The 19,396-nt window shown below is 40.3% G+C and overlaps 1 protein-coding gene across 7 annotated transcripts in view; it reads left to right on the top strand.

Annotated features, from left to right (window-relative positions):
• LOC137615216 (uncharacterized bromodomain-containing protein 10-like) overlaps nt 1–19,396 on the top strand; it is a 93,727-nt gene that overhangs the window by 51,573 nt on the left and 22,758 nt on the right. For all 7 annotated transcript variants that reach the window (XM_068344891.1, XM_068344887.1, XM_068344886.1 and 4 more), the window contains 5 exons: nt 221–490; nt 880–1,017; nt 1,199–1,456; nt 1,783–2,208; nt 7,162–7,245. In XM_068344891.1, the coding sequence (XP_068200992.1) occupies nt 221–490; nt 880–1,017; nt 1,199–1,456; nt 1,783–2,208; nt 7,162–7,245 (1,176 nt within the window). The remainder of the gene's footprint in view (nt 1–220; nt 491–879; nt 1,018–1,198; nt 1,457–1,782; nt 2,209–7,161; nt 7,246–19,396) is intronic.

Here is a 19,396-nt window from a genome sequence, read left to right as displayed (position 1 = left end):
GAGGATACCCTTGTTGATGTCAATAGTATGCAATTCTTTTCCCTTATTTTAGAAATTAGTTTCTATATATTTGTATAAAATGGTATACTAATATAAAGGTTTTTAGTTGCTTGGAACTCTGCATACTTAATAAGGTATAATTCATTGGTAAATAAATATTAATGAAGTATTTTATCAATAATATTCTTTAGATTAAAAAAAAATTCTTTTCTACTTTCAGCTACCACAAATTGGGCACTTCATTTTTCTCACCCTCAAGACTCTCAACATATACGAGGTGCCTCAGTTTGAACTGGAACGGATGCTTCTGATGCCTCAGGCTTCTCGTTCTCTAGCCATGCTCCTTACATCACTGCTATCTTCACCACAACAGAGACAGAAACTCGGTGAAAAGCCTTATATGCCCTATAAAGTATGGGCTAGGAAATTAGCTCACAAGACATTATTGTGGTATAGATGTTATTTTCGTGAAAACCAAGATTCTCAAAAGGTAATCATTGTTCTTCTTTGGAATATTATGGATTAGTTCTGTTCATGCTTACACAATCAACCATGTCCCAAGGTTAATTACAATCTAAGTCATTAACTAAATTTTTCAGAAGGTTCATCACTTCAATTATTTCGTCAGTAGGTCTTTAAGATGAAGTTTGATTTAGTTATGATTTATCGGAAGAATATATTTGTTTTATTGGGTATTATGTTGGGTGATCCTTTGATATATAGTAGTGTCCTCAAGATTTCAGCTTCTGTAGTTTATGCATTAGATAATCAGTGATATAAAGATATAAATACCTAGCAATTTGCTCTTGGGTAAAAAATTCATTTATCATGATATGCTCCACTATGCAACCTTTAAGTTTATACATTTTTCATTTTTAGGTTTTTGATCAAATGGGTATTGAACCACAATTTTGGCATATTTGTGGTCCATCAAATCCATTTGATCGTCAGCTTTTCCATGAAATGACGTTTCACCAGCGAGTGTGGCTTCTAAAATCTCTCTGTGATTACCTTTTGGTAGGTATCAGCATTGTTTTATTTGTTATGGTAATTGCTTTTGTTGTGAAGATACTAAAGTGTTTTGTCAGGAAGTACACCATTTGTTTTTTAAAGCATGCAAGCCTGGTATAACATAAGCGTGAACTGTTCACTGCTGTCTCTATCATTGAACTCTTCACTGTATCATGTATGCTTTCAGAATAACCACAAAACGGTGCAAGAAGTCATATCAGAACAGCCAGAGGCAGATCAGCGAGAGTACAACCTTGGAAGGGATCGTAATGGGAATGAATATCTCCATTTCCCTCAGTTCTGTGGTCAGAGCTTAAGAATATACAGAAGAGCCCGAGTCCCTTCCCCAGAAATTCCCCCACAAGAAGAGGAAGTTCTTCAGGGTAGCATATTACCATTAGAAAAAATAAAAGAATTTAGAAAAATGATAAAAAAATATAGGCATGTAAGTAAATCACTATGTAGTCTTTCTGAAGGTTGAAGGACATACAGTATATTGTTTTACAAAAGATTGAGAAAGGCTTTTGAAGCTGATTGTTTTTTAATCTTACTGAATTTATTGTACCAATGTTTTCTTTAGCATGCAAAAAATGTAATTTATTTATGCAAGCAATCTTGTATATCTACTTTTCAAATTTCTACATATCTTTAGGATTATTTTGGACAAATGATTTACAGGATTATTTTGGACAAATGATTTATACAATATTTTAATTTTTTCTTTTGTGAACTTTTGTTTTCAAATTTTATAACATATTTACTCTTTATCAGAAATACGAAGAAGAGGCTGAGTGGGAAGGTGCAAGAGGCAAAAAGAAAAGAAAGAGAAGGAGAGCAAACAGGGTAGTTGATCCAGAGGAAGAAGTCCCAGCTGCTGCCAGCCGTAGTCGGCCCGGCAACCTGAGACAACGTCCCAGAGCTAGATATAACGACCAGTATGAAGATTTAGGTCTTTCCTCTGATGATGAACCAAAGGCTAAGCCAAAGAGTCGAAAGAGTAGGTCACTGGAATACTCAAGTGATGAAGAGGAATTACCCGTAGAAAACAATGAACCTGTAGATACTCCGCCTCCTCCCTCTCCTACCCCAAATGATCCTGAAGATGAAACTACTAATAGCAGTTTGCCTTCAGTGGCTCAGGAAGGTGTAAATAGGGCTCAGCAAAAGAACCCAAAGGTTAAGAAAGGTGGAAAAAGGGTAAGATTGCATTACTGGACTTTATTTATAAGTGCATTGTTCTTCATTCTGTTTTGAATGAAAGTCGAGAATAAAAAAAAAAGAAGGAAAGAAAATGGAATATAGGTTAAATATTCAAGGTAAGAAAGCTAAAAAAAAATTGACAAGAAAATTGGGGAACTAGGACAAGAATATAGTAAAATGATGAAATGATTTACTTGTATTCTCAATTTTGAATTTTTTTTTTATAGCAATGCAAAGTCTAGTAGAAAGTTGCATGGTCAACAACAATGTTCTGAAGATATGAGGACCTCCTCTGGACCTGGTAGTGCTTTAGGCAGTGACCGAGCTGATTTTCACACCTCGTGGAGTCACAACTTAGGTGTCACCCTTAGCATAAGTTGGCGGTGAAAGTGAAAAAAGTAAAGGCATTAGTATTGATAAATACTTATAAGAGGAGCAATAGGCTTTAGAATGGAGTTTACATTGCATCATGTCTGCTTCTTTGACCCAAAAAGCCTATGTGTACAGGTTATCTAAAAAGAAATATTAATATTTAACCCTCTCATTCCCAACCCTGCACAAATAACTTTATCACTTAAGGCCCAGGTTTTTTTTATTGATATATTTTTTACACTATTATTTTTAAAATATTTTATTCGCAAAAATATTAATAGACATAAAATACTATATATGGGCGGAAGTGAGTAAAATTCATGGGACGAAGAACACTTGGGATTCTAAGTGCCAATATATGATGTATGTGGAAAATTAGAAATACTGTAAACACATACATTCAACATCATCATCATGTTGGGTTGCATTATGTAAATATATTTATGCATACACAAGATAGTGATTCATAGGAAAAAAATTACTTGAATATTAAAGCATACCAAACTACCAGGTCAGAAAATTCACACGAAAGTAAGCAGCACCTCAACTTAGTCTTCAGCTCATATCAGATACCTTGTAATGGGGATTAACAATAATCTTTTTAATTGAATGTTCATTATAAAATTCAGCTTAGTTTTAGTCTGGAACATGGTGTTACTGTTAGCCATGAGACAGTTAAAAATTTTCAGATGTAGCTCATGATATGGGGTGTGTCCTTCCTCAAATCTTGTTACATATCAGAAAGCCAGGCCCTCAAAGCATCTGATTAATTGAGGGGCTACTTTATGGTATCTAAATACTTGAAGGATGACATCTGTGGCCAAGGTGAACTTATTGAAAGCCCTAAGCCAATGCCAGGTCTTCCAATTTGGGTCTCATAACATTTTTGTAGATTGCATATTTCTACTTGTTGTATTGCTCATATGAAAGAAAAAACATTTTATTGCAAGAGTAAATAATGTTCTCGTTACTTTATTTTACAGCTTAACATTTTTTATCTTTATCATCTTATGCCTTTTTTTCAAGACATTTTTAAGAAAGATGCAGTTGTGCATGTAGAAGAATTGTTCAAAACTGAAAATTTCGAGTAATTTTTAGATGGTATCCTAAATCTAAAAGATATTAGTTTTCATGTCTTGTCATTCAAGATAAATAACTTGAAATTATTTCTTTTTCTTATGATTAAGAGTAAAACTAGGAAAGTTAGCGTTTTGTTGAAGTATATTTTCAGTTTGGGAAAGAATTTCTAGTATAAAACCAAGGTTTAATGAACGACTCATTTTATATAAAATTTCATATTGATAATATATGTATAAGTAAGAGGTCTGGTCAATCAGTTAGTGTAAACGATTGTAGTTTGTTCCTAGGAAAATTTTAGAAATGACTATGAAGGATTTTTGTTCCTACTTCTGTACAAACCTTTCATCCTTTAAGTAGGGATATGTTTTTAGCCCAAGCTGGAACGGCCATTGTTAACAAAATAGTTAACGACATGTGGTGAGCAAGGAACCCTCAGAGCTATGTCTGCAGGCTTTCAGGTTTTGGTGGCGTGTTGGAGGTGGTTCTCTGTTTCTGTCCATACTGCTGACGATGAGTTTGACCTAAGGAAGGCTTGATTCCTCTTGAGTCTTTCAGGTAGGCCCTGCATAACTTGTTGAGGGAGCATATAGCTAAGGCTACCTCTTCCCGTTGTCCCCAGTGACAGTGTCTGCCTTTGTAACACCATTGGTGAAAGACATAGTTGGGGAGTCTCAGGCTCAGGGACTGTCTATAAAGGCTCGTCAAGTCACAATGGTGTCATACAGAAAGCTTCAGCACCCAAAAGTGTTGCACCTAAGGTTGGGTGTAGGTCAGCTCAGGGCTGAAAGTGCATGTTGCCCATGTATTAGGTGTTTCCCCTTGCGCTGCCCCTGTGTGTGCCCCTTCTCCTGTGCTGTCATGCCAACCCGTGTGCCTGGTGGTCAGGGGCCCATAACTCCCGCTCCCTCTCTACCTTTGACCATACCTTGTTTCTGTGTCTTGGGACTCTGTGAGTGTGCCTACCCCTCCTCCATCACAGTGGTCCTCAGTATTGTGGTTTCTGTTGCAGCAACTCACAAGGTTTCTTTCCTTGGGGGGAAAGGCGTCACCTTTGGTCGTTTACACCTCAACACCTCTGCTTGAAAATGGTAAGCAGGGTTTGGAAAGAGGAAGAAATGTGCACATTCTTGTAACTCCTCCTACTCCTCTTTGACTTCTGACTCTGATTCTGAAGTGAAAGTCCAGGAAGGCCGTCATAGTTGCAAGGAAGGGCTTCTCATGACACCATCTCTCTTTTGGTATCTCAATGAATGGCTTACCCTGGCCTCCTTCTTGATGCAGTTACGACAAGTTCGAGTTCAACTTATCGCTTTTGTAACAATCTTGGATTGTGATAAACTGGGAAAAGTCTATACTCTGACCCAAGACCCAAGCATAGATTGAAGTACTTGGCCATGCTGATAGACACAGTAGCAGTTAGAGTCTTTCAGTCAGACCATCACATCAGCAAGCCCAAGGAGGTAACATGACCATTTCTGTCTAAGCAGAAATAACAACTTTGTGCTGGCAGTCTTCTTGTTTATCACAGGTTCCTCTGCCAGAGATCTCTTCAGTGGTGTTTGAAGAATCACTGGTCAGGCTCCAGGGACATCCCATCCTTTCCTGGTCCAGTGGGACAGGTGACTTGGGAGAATCTTACCTTTTGGCTTCATGAGGAAACACTCGCCAAGGGAGTCCCAGTCAATTCCCACCCCTCTGGACTTGCATCTATGTTCAGATGTATGAAAAGAGGAGCAGGGCACCCACCTAAATTACCTGGTCATCTCAGGAGTGTTCAGAAGAAGCATCTACTCATAGATGTTCTGGAAGGCTAGCAGCCTTTTTGTTAAGTAGTGCGAGCAGACAAAACTGTAAAGTTGTCAGCTGGGCATGTTCTGGGTAGAGGAATGGTCTAGCAGACACACTTGCCACTGTTAGGTATGGTCAGTAAAGTAACTCTTTTCCACTGGTCATCACTGTTCTGTCTTCTTTCAACAGAGGGGTTTGGTGGCTTGTTGGCCTTCCTCACCACCTGTTTTTAACCCCTTCGCTACAATGATGACTGCTTGACGTCAAAAAATGCCTGGTACTACACACGTTATAAGCCATATGGAAGTTGAAATCATTTGTATATTCTGCAAGAGAGTACAGCACGTGGCCGTATGTCACACCTAGGATATTTCACTAAAAACGCTGCTTCTCTCCATGATATTATCCCCTCCTTTCGTCAGCCTATGAACAGAAACTGGGATTCTGGCCTTTATTCCTGATTTTGTAAGGGCTATTTCAATGTGTTTTTGTTACCACGCAGAATCACACCATCTGCTTTAGCCAATGGTGACTTCCCCAATTCCCTATGTGAAGCATTACTGTAACTCCCTGACTCCCCCCAGCTTAGAGACATAGCTATCCTCACATCTTGCCCCACCACCAACTGAGACTTGCAATTTTAGTATTTATTCATGATTTTATGTAAGGGCTATTTTACTGTATTTCTATATTGACAGTGTTAAAAAATCACACAGGAGGTATTCTCTGGAGTGATATGTAGCTGTATCACTCCCTCTTTAACTCCCACCCCCAATGCCAGACAACCCACCTGCCATGCAAGTTGTTGCAAGTTCTGTTTACCTAAATTGCATCACAAACTTGTATCTAAAATTACACCAAATTCTTTATACTATTAATAATTACCTGAAAATGTCTCAATCCATGTAAATCTTTCCCTTATTGAGATTTTTTTTTCCCTGATAGTTATAAACACGACAGATAACAAAATTTTATTCCTTATTTCCTAAACTATCATTTCTACAAAATAGTACTTTCATGTCTTGGAGATATATGTTTCATATTTATATTGTCCATCATTTTCATGAATAAAAGTTAGCGTACTGCAATTATTTCCATTTATTGACAATCTATGTAGTATATGTATAAATGAAATACACTTTTCATACCAAAAACCAGAATTATCCAGTTCATACTGTCACATAAGGGCAACAGAGGAAAAAAATAAACTTATTTTTCTAATGAACTAAACTCTCTCTCTCTCTCTCTCTCTCTCTCTCTCTCTCTCTCTCTCTCTCTCTCTCATATGCAGCTACTGAGGGCGGATATACTGCCTCGTCGTGAAGGGCTTAACTACCCTGCTAACGATTTTAATGGCTGTTTCAGCTCGGGCCGAAAACAAATTCCTGTTTAAAAGACGAAAGGTTTGTATAACTATGAAAAATACAAAGTACATTAAAAGTTCATCATTTAGTGCTGTTAGCTTAAAAAGAATCATTAGAAATGTTCTACTTTTGTGTAGGTTGTGTGCATTAAATGATGGGAAACTTACGTTTAAAGAATTAGACTAAGATTTTATATTTTTCCAATTTTCTCCAGTTATTGTTGTATTTTGGAAATCAAGTACAGTGCAGGAATTTACATCTTGATATTTTTATAAGTGTCTATTTTACTGGGTTACAAACCAATATCAAACTAACTTTATTGTGAATATGTATTTTTTCCTTCCAGAAGCCTACCTGTGAGCTTTGTGGCAAATCATTCCATACTATTGCAGCCTTGAAAGGACACAGAGCTGTTCATACAAAAGAGAAGGTTAGTTTTCATTAACCCTCATAAGTTTTATTTGTTATGATATTGTAACTGCATTTGTTTCCTTTGGCCATAGTCCTGTAATAAAATTACATGTAATTTTTGCAGTATTACCTCCAATACTTTTTTTTCCTTCTTTGTTGTACAGTAGTGTGGAATGTGATGAGGTTATATGGAGTTGGTGGAAGGCTGTTGCAAGCAGTGAAAAGTTTCTACAAAGGTAGTAAAGCATGTGTTAGGCTAGGAAATGAAGTGAGTGATTCGTTTCCGGTGAGAGTGGGGCTGAGACGGATGTGTGATGTCGCCGTGGTTGTTTAACTTGTATATTGATGGAGTGGTGAGAGAGGTGAATGCTCGAGTGCTTGGACAAGGATTAAAACTGGTAGACGAGAATGACCATGAATGGGAGGTAAATCAGTTGTTGTTTGCGATTTATACTGTACTGGTTGCAGACGCAGGAGAGAAGCTTGGCCGATTAGTGACAGAATTTGGAAGGGTGTGTGAAAAAAGGAAGTTGAGAGTTAATGTGGGTAAGAGTAAGGTTATGAGATGTACGAGAAGGGAAGGTGGTGCAAGGTTGAATGTCATGTTGAATGGAGAATTACTTGAGGAGGTGGATCAGTTTAAGTACTTGGGGTCTGTTGTTGCAGCAAATGGTGGAGTGGAAGCAGATGTACGTCAGAGAGTGAATGAAGGTTGCAAAGTGTTGGGGGCAGTTAAGGGAGTAGTAAAAAATAGAGGGTTGGGCATGAATGTAAAGAGAGTTCTATACGAGAAAGTGATTGTACCAACTGTGATGTATGGATCAGAGTTGTGGGGAATGAAAGTGATGGGGAGACAGAAATTGAATGTGTTTGAGATGAAGTGTCTAAGGAGTATGGCTGGTGTATCTCGAGTAGATAGGGTTAGGAACGAAGTGGTGAGGGTGAGAACGGGTGTAAGAAATGAGTTAGCGGCTAGAGTGGATATGAATGTGTTGAGGTGGTTTAGCCATGTTGAGAGAATGGAAAATGGCTGTCTGCTAAAGAAAGTGATGAATGCAAGAGTTGATGGGAGAAGTACAAGAGTAAGGCCAAGGTTTGGGTGGATGGAAGGAGTGAAGAAAGCTCTGGGTGATAGGAGGATAGATGTGAGAGAGGCAAGAGAGCGTGCTAGAAATAGGAATGAATGGCGAGCGATTGTGACGCAGTTCCGGTAGGCCCTGCTGCTGCCTCCGATGCCTTAGATGACCGCGGAGGTAGCAGCAGTAGGGGATTCAGCGTTATGAAGCTTCATCTGTGGTGGATAACAGGGGAGGGTGGGCTGTGGCACCCTAGCTGTACCAGCTGAACTCGGTTGAGTCCCTTGTCAGGCTGGGAGGAATGTAGAGAGTAGAGGTCCCCTTTTTGTTTTTGTTTCATTTGTTGATGCCGGCTACCCCCAAAAATTGGGGAAGTTCCTTGGTATATGTATGTGTTACTGAAAGTACATGGATTAATGTAATGACATGCAACATGTGAAATAATGTTTGACATGTGAAATAATGTTTGAATGTACATATTAAATGATAAAGAAGATACATATAATCTTAATAATACTAGTACATGTAGATTTCATATGCCTATAATCTCTTCATTTCATTCATATTGCAGCTCCTCTTTTACTGCTCTTGACTCATGCTTTACAGTCCATGGTTTTCCAAGCTAACATAGTTTACTTCTGTTAAGACCTTCCCATCTATTGCAATAGGGTTCCCAACTCTCATCTCTTTTCCATATACTTTTGATACATTTTGGTCATAAAAAATCTTTTACTCCATAATATATTTTGTAATATGGAGCACCTTTTTCACACCGTCTTATAATTGGTTTGCAAACAGAATTTACCCAGCTTCAACAAATCAACCATATGGCCATTTTCCCAATTGTACCTTTTCCTTTGACCTTTATTTTTAGTCACCATGACCTTTGTTTTGGTCAGTTGATTCTCAGTCTTCTATTTGCAATTCCACTCTTCCCCCTTTTAAACATTACTCCAACCTTTCCCTCAGATTTTAATGTTATTCCTGCAGTGGGTTCAGAATGTATAATTGCACTTTTTGTTTTATCTTTTCCAATTTTATGAGACTTGTATTCTGTGCTGATGTGTTGGATTACATGTGTGCGTAATTATTTTTGGTGGTAATATTTGTTACATCTTCATAATTATTGTGTAGATACACCAGCTCATAATGTGTGAAATTTGAAATGCCTGTATGACGACGAGCATCACCAGAGAACCACATATGCCATGTTTGCTATCGTAGACAAGTGTGTTCACTCAAATTCTTGCTGAAATTATGCTGAAAAGCAGTGGAGATAGAATAATGGGAGGAACTGTTATAAGAAAAAACTTGGTTCTGTTACTTCATATTTAATCTCAGACTCTTCTCGTGATTTCTGTGGCAGTGAGAGAATCCAAGTTACTCCCAGTCTTTTAGCTATTTCAGTTATCCTTGGTTGTCAATAAAGGAGCTCTTTTTTTTATCCTGATGTGTTTTCCAGAAGCAGATCTGTCTACTGAGGCCTAAACCACATTAAAGCCTTGGTGTCAACTGTCATTGCCGTTCATAGGTGCGCTGTGGCTTTGTCAACTTGGTCTTTGATGTCTCATGTGAATCTGCAATATCTATTAAAATGAAAGAATAATGTAAAAGTAATAGAATCAGTTGATTGTTGAGGTTCCAAATAGGACGTAATATTTACCAGAGCTTCTAGTGAAATGACAGTATGGGTAGAAGTATATGCGGAGCTGTGACCAAAGCCATTTCCTATATTTGAAAAGAATGTATCCATTTGCTTGACTTTTCAACCATTGATCACATAATGCATTTAAACCAATCTCCCTCCAAGGCTTTGAACTATTCTGAAATACCTCATAGAATTATGTGTGGGTTATTTTGTATCCCTTGTGGTGTCAAGAACCAGGACTTTTAGGAATTAATGGCCACAAGCTACATTATATTGAAATTTTTTGAATTTCAAGTTAGGAAAGTTTTCTTGCTTCATTAGTTTGCTTTTGTAAGGTATATCTGCAGTAGTTAAAAAGAAAATAAATTTAAAGATAAGGAGCAAATGAAGTAAAAAAAAAAATGAACACGCTGTGACACATCAAGCAAATCCCCAACATATACAGTGTATTATTATTATTATTATTATTATTATTATTTTTTTTTTTTTTATTATTATTTTTATTATTATTACTACTAGCTATGCTACAACCCTAGATGGAAAAGCAGGATGTTATAAGCCCAATGGCTCCAAAAGGATAAAATAGCCTAGTGAGGAAAGGAAATAAGGAAATTAACCCTGGATAGGTATGCTACTCGGACACCCCTTTAAGGGTATACTCGGCCGCGCGCGACCCCAACTCCGAAAAAAATTCAGGAAAAATTTAGTTATGCATCAATCTGTATTGTTTGACTTGCTAAAAATACTTCAAAGAATGCTAAAAACTACTGAAAATATAAATGATACCCATCTACAAAATAACTATTTATTGGAAATATATTAAAAATTTAAGTATAAAAAAAAAGACGACGTAAATATTTACAAAAAATAGAAATATACATATACAGATAAATCCCTTTAGGGACACCTTCTCAGATGGCAAAGCAACAGCGTGTAATTGCTGGAAATGAGTTGGACCAATAGAAGTCAAGATCTGAAATGAGAAAAAAAGGGTAACTTTTTTTGGCCAAAATAATTTGTCCAAATTTCATGAATTTTTTGGGGTACCCAAATGAAATAGGAAGAGGCAAATTTTTTTATAGAATAAACTCATATTATCCTAGAACAGAAATACAAAATAAAATGTGCACTAAGATATAATTTACTGTTATATCAGGGGTGAAATCTAAAGGTCATTTTTTGACGGCCTAGTTTCACAATGTAAATTTCTTATGAAAATCCTTGTATCTCCTATAAAATATGATATTTATGCATTAAAATATACCAAAATATCACGAATTCTATACAGAACAAGAATATATAGAGATATGCCAACTTACCTTTCGGGTATGTCAACAAAATGGCCGCAGACCGCAACAACTCTTACAGCCCAATCTACCACTTGAAATGAAGAATGGGGTTGCAAACTCCATATTATCATCAACATCTCTTTTTAACTCCATTAGAAGTGTGTTGATGACATCCATGCCGAGGGAATACTGCCTGCTGGCCATTATTGAAAATAAATTCAAAATAAATAGAAAAAAATCAAATTTGCAAAAAATAAAAAAAATTCAGAAATTAGCATTTGAGGGAAAATGGACCTCATGGCAATATATGGCATCTAAGCCAAAACCAATGTCATGCAAGTGGTAGACACACCATCCACCCACACTTTCCAACTATAAAGAACCAAACAAGTATCAACACTGTTCGACAATTTATAATTATGTAATAACTTTGCTGTTTGATCACTTACCCCTATAAAGGTATGTCAGGGTCGAGGTCGCCCCCCGGGGGGGTGGTAAAAAAAACGGGGAAGGAGGGAAGTTAGACGAAAATCAGTCCTAAAGCAGACAATGGCATGTAGACTAGTCACCCCTTGCAGGTCGATCACTTCCATATTCGAGACAGCTGATGATTTATGGGGAAAAAACAGGTTTTGAAAATACTGTAGGGATCGCATACGACCCATCATACCTTTCCAGGGTTAATAAACACTATGAAAAGTAATAAACATTTACAGTGAAATATTCGACGAACAGCAACAACACCAAAACAGATCCCTCATATGAACTAAAAAGAGACTTATGTCAGCCTGTTCAAGGTAAAAACATTTGCTTCAAGTTTGAGCTTTTGAAGATCTACCAATTTAACAACTCAATTCGGAAGCTCATTCCACGACTTTGTCATAGCTGGAATGAAACTTCTGGAATACTGTGTAGTATTAAACCTCATGATGGAGAATTAACAGCTTACCAAGTATAATGAACAGGATAGTACTGTCCGGGAAGATCTGAATATAAAGGATGATCAGAATTAAGAAAAATCTTATGCAACATGCATAACGAACTAATTGATTGACTGTGCCAGAGATTGATATCTAGATCAGGAATAAGAAGTTTAATAGACCGAAAGTTCCTGTCCAACAAATTAAGTTGAGAATTAGCTGCTGAAGACCAGACAGGAGAACAATACTAGAATAAGGTAGAATGAAAGAATTAAAACCCTTCTTCAAAATCGATTGATGACCGAAAATCCTAAAAGACTTTCAATAAGCCAATTTTTTGTGCAATAGAAGAGGAGTCAGACTTAATGCATTTCTCAAAAGTAAATTTTGCTATTGAGAATCACACTTAAAATTTTAAAAGTTATACAGAGTTAAAGAAACATTATCAATGATGGGATCCGGATGTTGATGAGCAATTGTCCTCGACCTACTTACAATCATATTTAGAGTTTTGTTAAGATTCAACCTCATGTCCCATAATTTGCACCATACACTAATTTTAGCTAGATCCCTAATTAGGGATTCAGCAACCCCAGATCTACATTCAGGAGATGGAATTGATGCAAAGAGAGTAGCATCATCTGCACATGCAATGACCTTGTTTTTTAGGCCAGACCCATATCATGAGTATATAGTATGAAAAGTGATCGGCCAAAAAAACTACCCAGAGGAACACCAGATGCCACTGTGGTGCCCATCAACAACAGCTCTTTGCAATCTATTTCTTAGAAATTCAATAATAATGCTAATAAAAGACCCACCCAGTCCCAACTATTTGAGTTTGAAAACAAGGTCCTCACAATTAACCCTGTTAAAGGCAGCACTAAAATCAAGACCAATCATACGAACTTTCTGACCAAAATCAAAGAATTTCTGTATAGCATTGGAGATTGTAAAAAGGACGTCACATGCTCCTAGGCCTTTACTAAAGGCAAAATTGCAAACTAGGGAACAGATGATTACCTTTCAGAAACCTGTTTAGATATTTGCCAAAAGACACTCAAAACCTTTAGATAGTATGGCAGTTATGGAAATGGGGCAGTAATCAATTGAACTTACGCTACCACAAATGCATTTACATAATGGAGTAACATTACCAATTCTCCAACAAGTGTTAAAAGCTCCTCCTTTTGCTAACTTGCACAAAATAACAGATAACTTTGGAGCTAAGAAATTGTCAGTCTTTATAAAAATCAAAGGTAAAGTACCATATGGGTCTTCAGTACACCTCTATAAGCATCAATGTCCGTTAAGAAAGAGTAAAGATGTCGGGGACACCATGAAGGTGTACTAATGTTGACTTGGAACCAGGTAGTGGGTCTAAAGTTTTGCTAGGTCCTCATTTAACAGGCATAGTTTATTCAATAGTATTTTATTTTGCCTATTTTCCATAATTATAAATTTTTGTGTGAGGTCTAACCTCTACTTGATTTTACATATATGTTCCAGCCTTTTGCCTAGTGCATTTTCATTCAGAATTCCAATCTTATTTTAAAAAATCCTGGGTGTTTCTAGTAGTCTGCTACTCATATTTTCAAACTCATATTTTCAATATTAAACTTACCCGATAATCATGTAGCTGTCAACTCCGTTGCCCGACAGAATTCTATGGAGGGATACGCCAGCTATCACAATACTAGAAGGGGGTGTATTTACCAGCGCCACCTGTGGCCAGGTACTCAAGTACTTCTTGTTGACACCTCCTCAATTATTCCTCTGTCGTGCTTCCGGCAAGACGTTCTGGGATACGCTTATGTTCTTGGAGTATTTTCACGACTTTGGTGAAGTATTTCTCTTTGATTTCGGCTGTCGCTTTACTGGAAAACTTCTATATTAGCTTAGTTAGCTTTTGGAATTAATTTGATTAATTTTGGTGACGAGAGAGTATTAACTCTCGTTCACCTTTCAATGGCCGACCCTTCCCTTAGACGGAAGTGTTGGTGTCTAAGAGAGTATAGACTCTCTTTCTTAATTTTGCTTAACATAAGTTATAGATTTATTTTATATCTCTCCGCCTCTTATAGGCCTCTTCGATTAACTTCCTTTTATTATAAACTCATTAAAATTAATTTTTATATTTGTTTATATTCGACCTTCCTAATAGTAGGCGGTCTTTTACCGAAGTTAATAAACTTTGAGCCCGTCATTTCGGTTTTACCTGTTAACATATTATGCTATTTCCGCCACAGAGTTTGAAAGATTTTCTTTGACAGTCTCGTACTGTTTTCAAAGTTGAACTAACGTTTTGTTTTGTCTCTGCTGTTGTTGACGTTCAGAACGTTCAACTTGCACTCTATCGTTACGATAGAGAAAGAATGTTCACGGTTTCACGTTGCAGTAAGAGTAACCGTGTCTAGCGTTTTGTTCATTCTTTCTTAACTTAATGGTTTTGATCCTAATAAAGGAACTTTTCAGTTTTTTTCCTTTAACAATAATATGTTTTAACGATATATATGATTGGGCTCTTCTCTCAGGTTCTAAGTCAAGAGAGAGAGAGAGAGAGAGAGAGAGATAGAGACGGAGGGAGAAAGAGGATAAACGTTTCATTCAAGCCTGCCAGGCGTACGAGTAACGTCGTTATCGTTTTTTGCTCTTCTCCCTAGTCTCTTTAGGGGAAGAAACTAAACGTTTCTAGAGTGATCTAGTGTTTAGTCTCTTTCCAACCACTGAATTATCTTTCATTAGATTTTTCTGTTACATTGTAATTCTGTTTTCGCAATTACTAACTTTGAGAAAGGATAGAATTGCGTATTTCAGGTACAAACCACTTAAAGTTCAGTGAAATAAGTGCAAACAGAAATCAAAGTGATAAGTGATTAGTGCGTGAGGGTACTTTTGTGCGCGCCAGTTGTCCTCCCAGTCCGGGACCTCTTGCAAGCTCCCAAGCCCAGGGGAGAAGCAATGTCGAAGGGCATAAGGGTTCAGCAGGCCTTGATCGGCGCACAGAAGTATTCTCGGTGGTTGTGGGCGTGTCTTACCGAGACCGTCACTCCCACCCGCAGACGATTGAGCTCAACCCTTATTTTGCTCGTCTGCAGAAGAGATTAGGGGAGAAAATAAAGGCAGAGTAACGCTGGTCTCAGGTCTCAAGACTTCTTAAACGTTAAGTCCAGACCTATGCCAGACGTACGAAGTTAAAGTTCACAACCCGAATGCAGTCATTGGGTTAGCTCTGACTCTCCTCAGTCATCAGTTGATACACTTCCGCCTCCGCCTACACTCCCCCCCGCCTATGATCGCTCCGCCTGATCACAGTACCTCCTGCCAGGCGTACGATGTTGTGAACTCTTCTACAGTCCATGCAAGCACAGCTTTCGGACTTGATGAGTGAGTGTCGGGCTGAGAGTGTTGCTCCTCCGCCTCCGCCTACACTCCCTCCTCCTACACTCGCTCCGCCTGATCACAGTACCATCTGCCAGGCGTACGATGTTGTGGACTCTACTACAGTCCATGCAAGCACAGCTTTCGGACTTGATGAGTGAGTGTCGGGCTGAGAGTGTTGCTCCTCCGCCTCCGCCTACACTCCCTCCTCCTACACTCGCTCCGCCTGATCACAGTACCATCTGCCAGGCGTACGATGTTGTGGACTCTACTACAGTCCATGCAAGCACAGCTTTCGGACTTGATGCGTGAGTGTCGGGCTGAGAGTGTTGCACCTCCTGCACTCCCTCCACCTGTTCTCGCTGCACCTGTGCTCGCCCAGCCTGCACCTGCTCCGCCTGTGCTCGCCCAGCCTGCACCTGCTCCGCCTGGTCGCAGCACCATCTGCCAGGCGTACGATGTTGAACCACTTTCGGAGTTTGCTGTTCACAGTGTTGTTCAGCCTCAGCCTTCTTTAAGGCAACCCTTGCTTTGGGATCAGGAGAGTTACACTCTTCCTCCTCCTCCCCTTGCTGCTCCACCAGTGGTGCAACTCTCGGTTGGGGTACAACAACCTCTCCCCTCCGTGAGTCTGTCTGCTCAACCAGCGCTGCACCGAGTTCAACCCTCATCTAGGCAAGCTCATCTACACCATGCACTTGCGCCTCAGGAGCCTCAGCTTGCTAGAACTTTACCTTGTTCTGCGCAGCCTCAACCTTCTCATGCTCCACTCATCTCTCAGGAACAGGAACGGACTACTCCGCCTCCGTCCTCCGCTCAGCTGGTGCAATCCTTGGGTGCAACTCTTGCTAGGAGTCAACCTCCTTCACTCTTGCACCTGCCTTCTGCTCCGACTGTTGTTCAGCCTATGCAGTCTGAACCTCAGGTTTTCCCTCAAGTTGAGGAAACCTCTGTTGTTGTTCCAGCTCGTTCTGACTCTGCTGTTCAGCATACCATGGTTTAAACCCCATGCAAGCATGCATAAAGCACTCTAGCACTGGTCATGGAATTTCTGAGAAATGTTAAACGCCATGCACACGCTCTGTTTTCCTTTCAGCAGGCTCTGCTTACAGCAGGCTCTGCTTACTACATGCTCAGCATTCAGCATGCTCTGCATTCAGCATGCTCTGCATACAACATGCTCTGCATACAGCATGCTCTGCATTCAGCATGCTCTGCATACAACATGCTCTACATTCAGCATGCTCTGCATACAGCATACTCTGCATACATCATGCTCTGCATACCTTACCGCATGCTTCTCAACACATCTTGGGTTGTTGCCAACTCACTAGACTGTCAAGCAGTTTCATAACGTTGCCTTCTAGTCTGCTGCTTTGCACCAGTGAACCCTCACTCAGAGAACTTAGCTTTTCTAGGATAAGGTCCCTGTAGATGAGAAAGTTCTTTTCTCCCTCCTTCTGATATTCCCTTGAGGACTCTGTCATTTGGAGGGAGCCTTTAGCTGCATAACCTCTTATGGACTTTTATTTAAGCATAACATGCTTACAGGGAAGGTAATGGTTACACTTCAGCCGCTAATCCCGTCTGTTACCACACCTGCTCCCATAGACCTTGAGCTGTGTTGCATGACATGCAGTCCAAGCTTAGTCCTTGTTAGAGGATTTTTGGTTTACGGAGTCATTGTGTCACGGGGAAGACGTTCAACAACCAACAGAAGGGACTTGTTGTGACGCAGTGGGCAACCTCAGCAACCCGTTAAGGAGTTGTCTGTACGACCCAGACAGTCTAGACAGATTCGGGTTGTCACTGTACTTCCTCGCTTGCCCATGATTGACAGTTTACAGACTGTGCAGCAGTATCATGATCTTGTGTCCGGCTCCGTCAGACGACTGGCTTTTAAGAGCTCCCTCAAGTCGTCGCTGTCTGGAGATTTTCAAATGGACTATGGATCTGACCAAGGAACTGGGCCTCCTGGTCAATTTTGAGGAGTCTCAGCTCGTTCCATCCCAGACCATTGTCTCCTTGGGTATGGATCTTCAGAGTCGAGCTTTTCGGACTTGTCCGTCGGCCCCAAGGATCTTCCAAGCCCCAGAATGCATCCAGAGCATGCTGAGAAGGAACCGATGCTTAGTCAGGCAGTGGATGAGTCTAACAGGGACACTTTCATCGCTGGCCCTGTTCATCGAGTTAGGGAGACTCCACCTCCGCCCCCTTCAGTATCATCTAGCTGCTCACTGGATAAAGGACATGACGCTAGAGGCGGGCTCAGTTCCTGTTTCCGAAGAGATGAGGTCTACTCTAACGTGGTGGAAGAACAGCATTCTTCTCAAGGAAGGTCTACCATTGGCTGTTCAGACCTCCGACCACCGTCTCTTCTCGGACGCATCGGACACGGGCTGGGGTGCGACACTGGACGGACAGGAATGCTCGGGAACATGGTATCAGGAGCAAAGGACACTTCACATCTATTGCAAGGAGTTGTTGGCAGTTCATTTGGCCTTGATAAACTTCAAGTCCCTCCAGCTTAACAAGGTGGTGGAGGTGAACTCCGACTACACCACAGCCTTGGCTTACATCTCCAAGCAGGGAGGGACTCATTCGAGGAAGTTGTTCGAGATCGCAAGGGACCTCCTCATTTGGTCAAAAGATCGAAAGCTCACGCTGGTAACGAGGCTCATTCAGGGCGATATGAATGTCATGGCAGATCGCCTCAGCCGGAAGGGTCAGGTCTTCCCCACAGAGTGGACCCTTCACAAGAATGTTTGCAGCAGACTTTGGGCCCTGTGGGGTCAGCCAACCATAGATCTATTCGCTACCTCGATGACCAAGAGGCTCCTCTTGTATTGTTCTCCGATTCCAGACCCAGCAGCAGTTCGCGTGGATGCCTTTCTGCTGGATTGGTCCCATCTCAACCTGTTTGCATTCCCGCCGTTCAAGATTGTCAACAGGGTACTTCAGAAGTTCGCCTCTCACAAAGGGACACGGCTGACGTTGGTTGCTCCCCTCTGGCCCGCGAGAGAATGGTTCACTGAGGTACTGCAATGGCTGGTCGACGTTCCCAGGACTCTTCCTCCTAGAGTGGACCTTCTGCGTCAACCTCACGTAAAGAAGGTACACCCAACCTCCACGCTCTTCGTCTGACTGCCTTCAGACTATCGAAAGACTCTCAAGAGCTAGAGGCTTTTCGAAGGAGGCAGCCAGAGCGATTGCCAGAGCAAGGACGACATCCACTCTCAGAGTCTATCAGTCTTAATGGGAAGTCTTCCGAAGCTGGTGCAAGGCCAATGCAGTTTTCCTCAACCAGTACCAATGTAACCCAGATTGCTGACTTCCTGTTACATCTAAGGAACGTAAGATCCCTATCAGCTCCTACGATCAAGGGTTACAGAAGTTTGTTGGCAGCGGTTTTCCGCCACAGAGGCTTGGATCTTTCCTCCAACAAAGATCTACAGGACCTCCTTAGGTCTTTTGAGACCTCAAAGGAACGTCGGTTGTCCACTCCAGGCTGGAATCTAGACGTGGTCCTAAGGTTCCTAATGTCATCAGGATTTGAACCGCTCCAATCAGCCTCTTTTAAGGACCTCACATTAAAAACTCTTTTCCTCGTGTGCTTAGCAACATGTAAAAGAGTAAGTGAGATCCACGCCTTCAGCAGGAACATAGGTTTCACATCTGAAACGGCTACATGTTCCTTGCAGCTCGGTTTTTTGGCTAAAAACGAGCTTCCTTCCCGTCCTTGGCCTAAGTCGTTCGAGATCCCAAGCCTGTCCAACATGGTGGGGAACGAACTGGAGAGAGTACTTTGCCCAGTTAGAGCTCTTAAGTACTATCTAAGAAGGTCAAAACCATTACG

This window comes from Palaemon carinicauda, chromosome 21, assembly GCF_036898095.1.
Source record: "Palaemon carinicauda isolate YSFRI2023 chromosome 21, ASM3689809v2, whole genome shotgun sequence".
Taxonomy (NCBI): Eukaryota; Metazoa; Arthropoda; class Malacostraca; order Decapoda; family Palaemonidae; genus Palaemon; species Palaemon carinicauda.
Note: the sequence above shows the minus strand (reverse complement) of the source record. Positions and strands in the feature narration are given on the sequence as shown.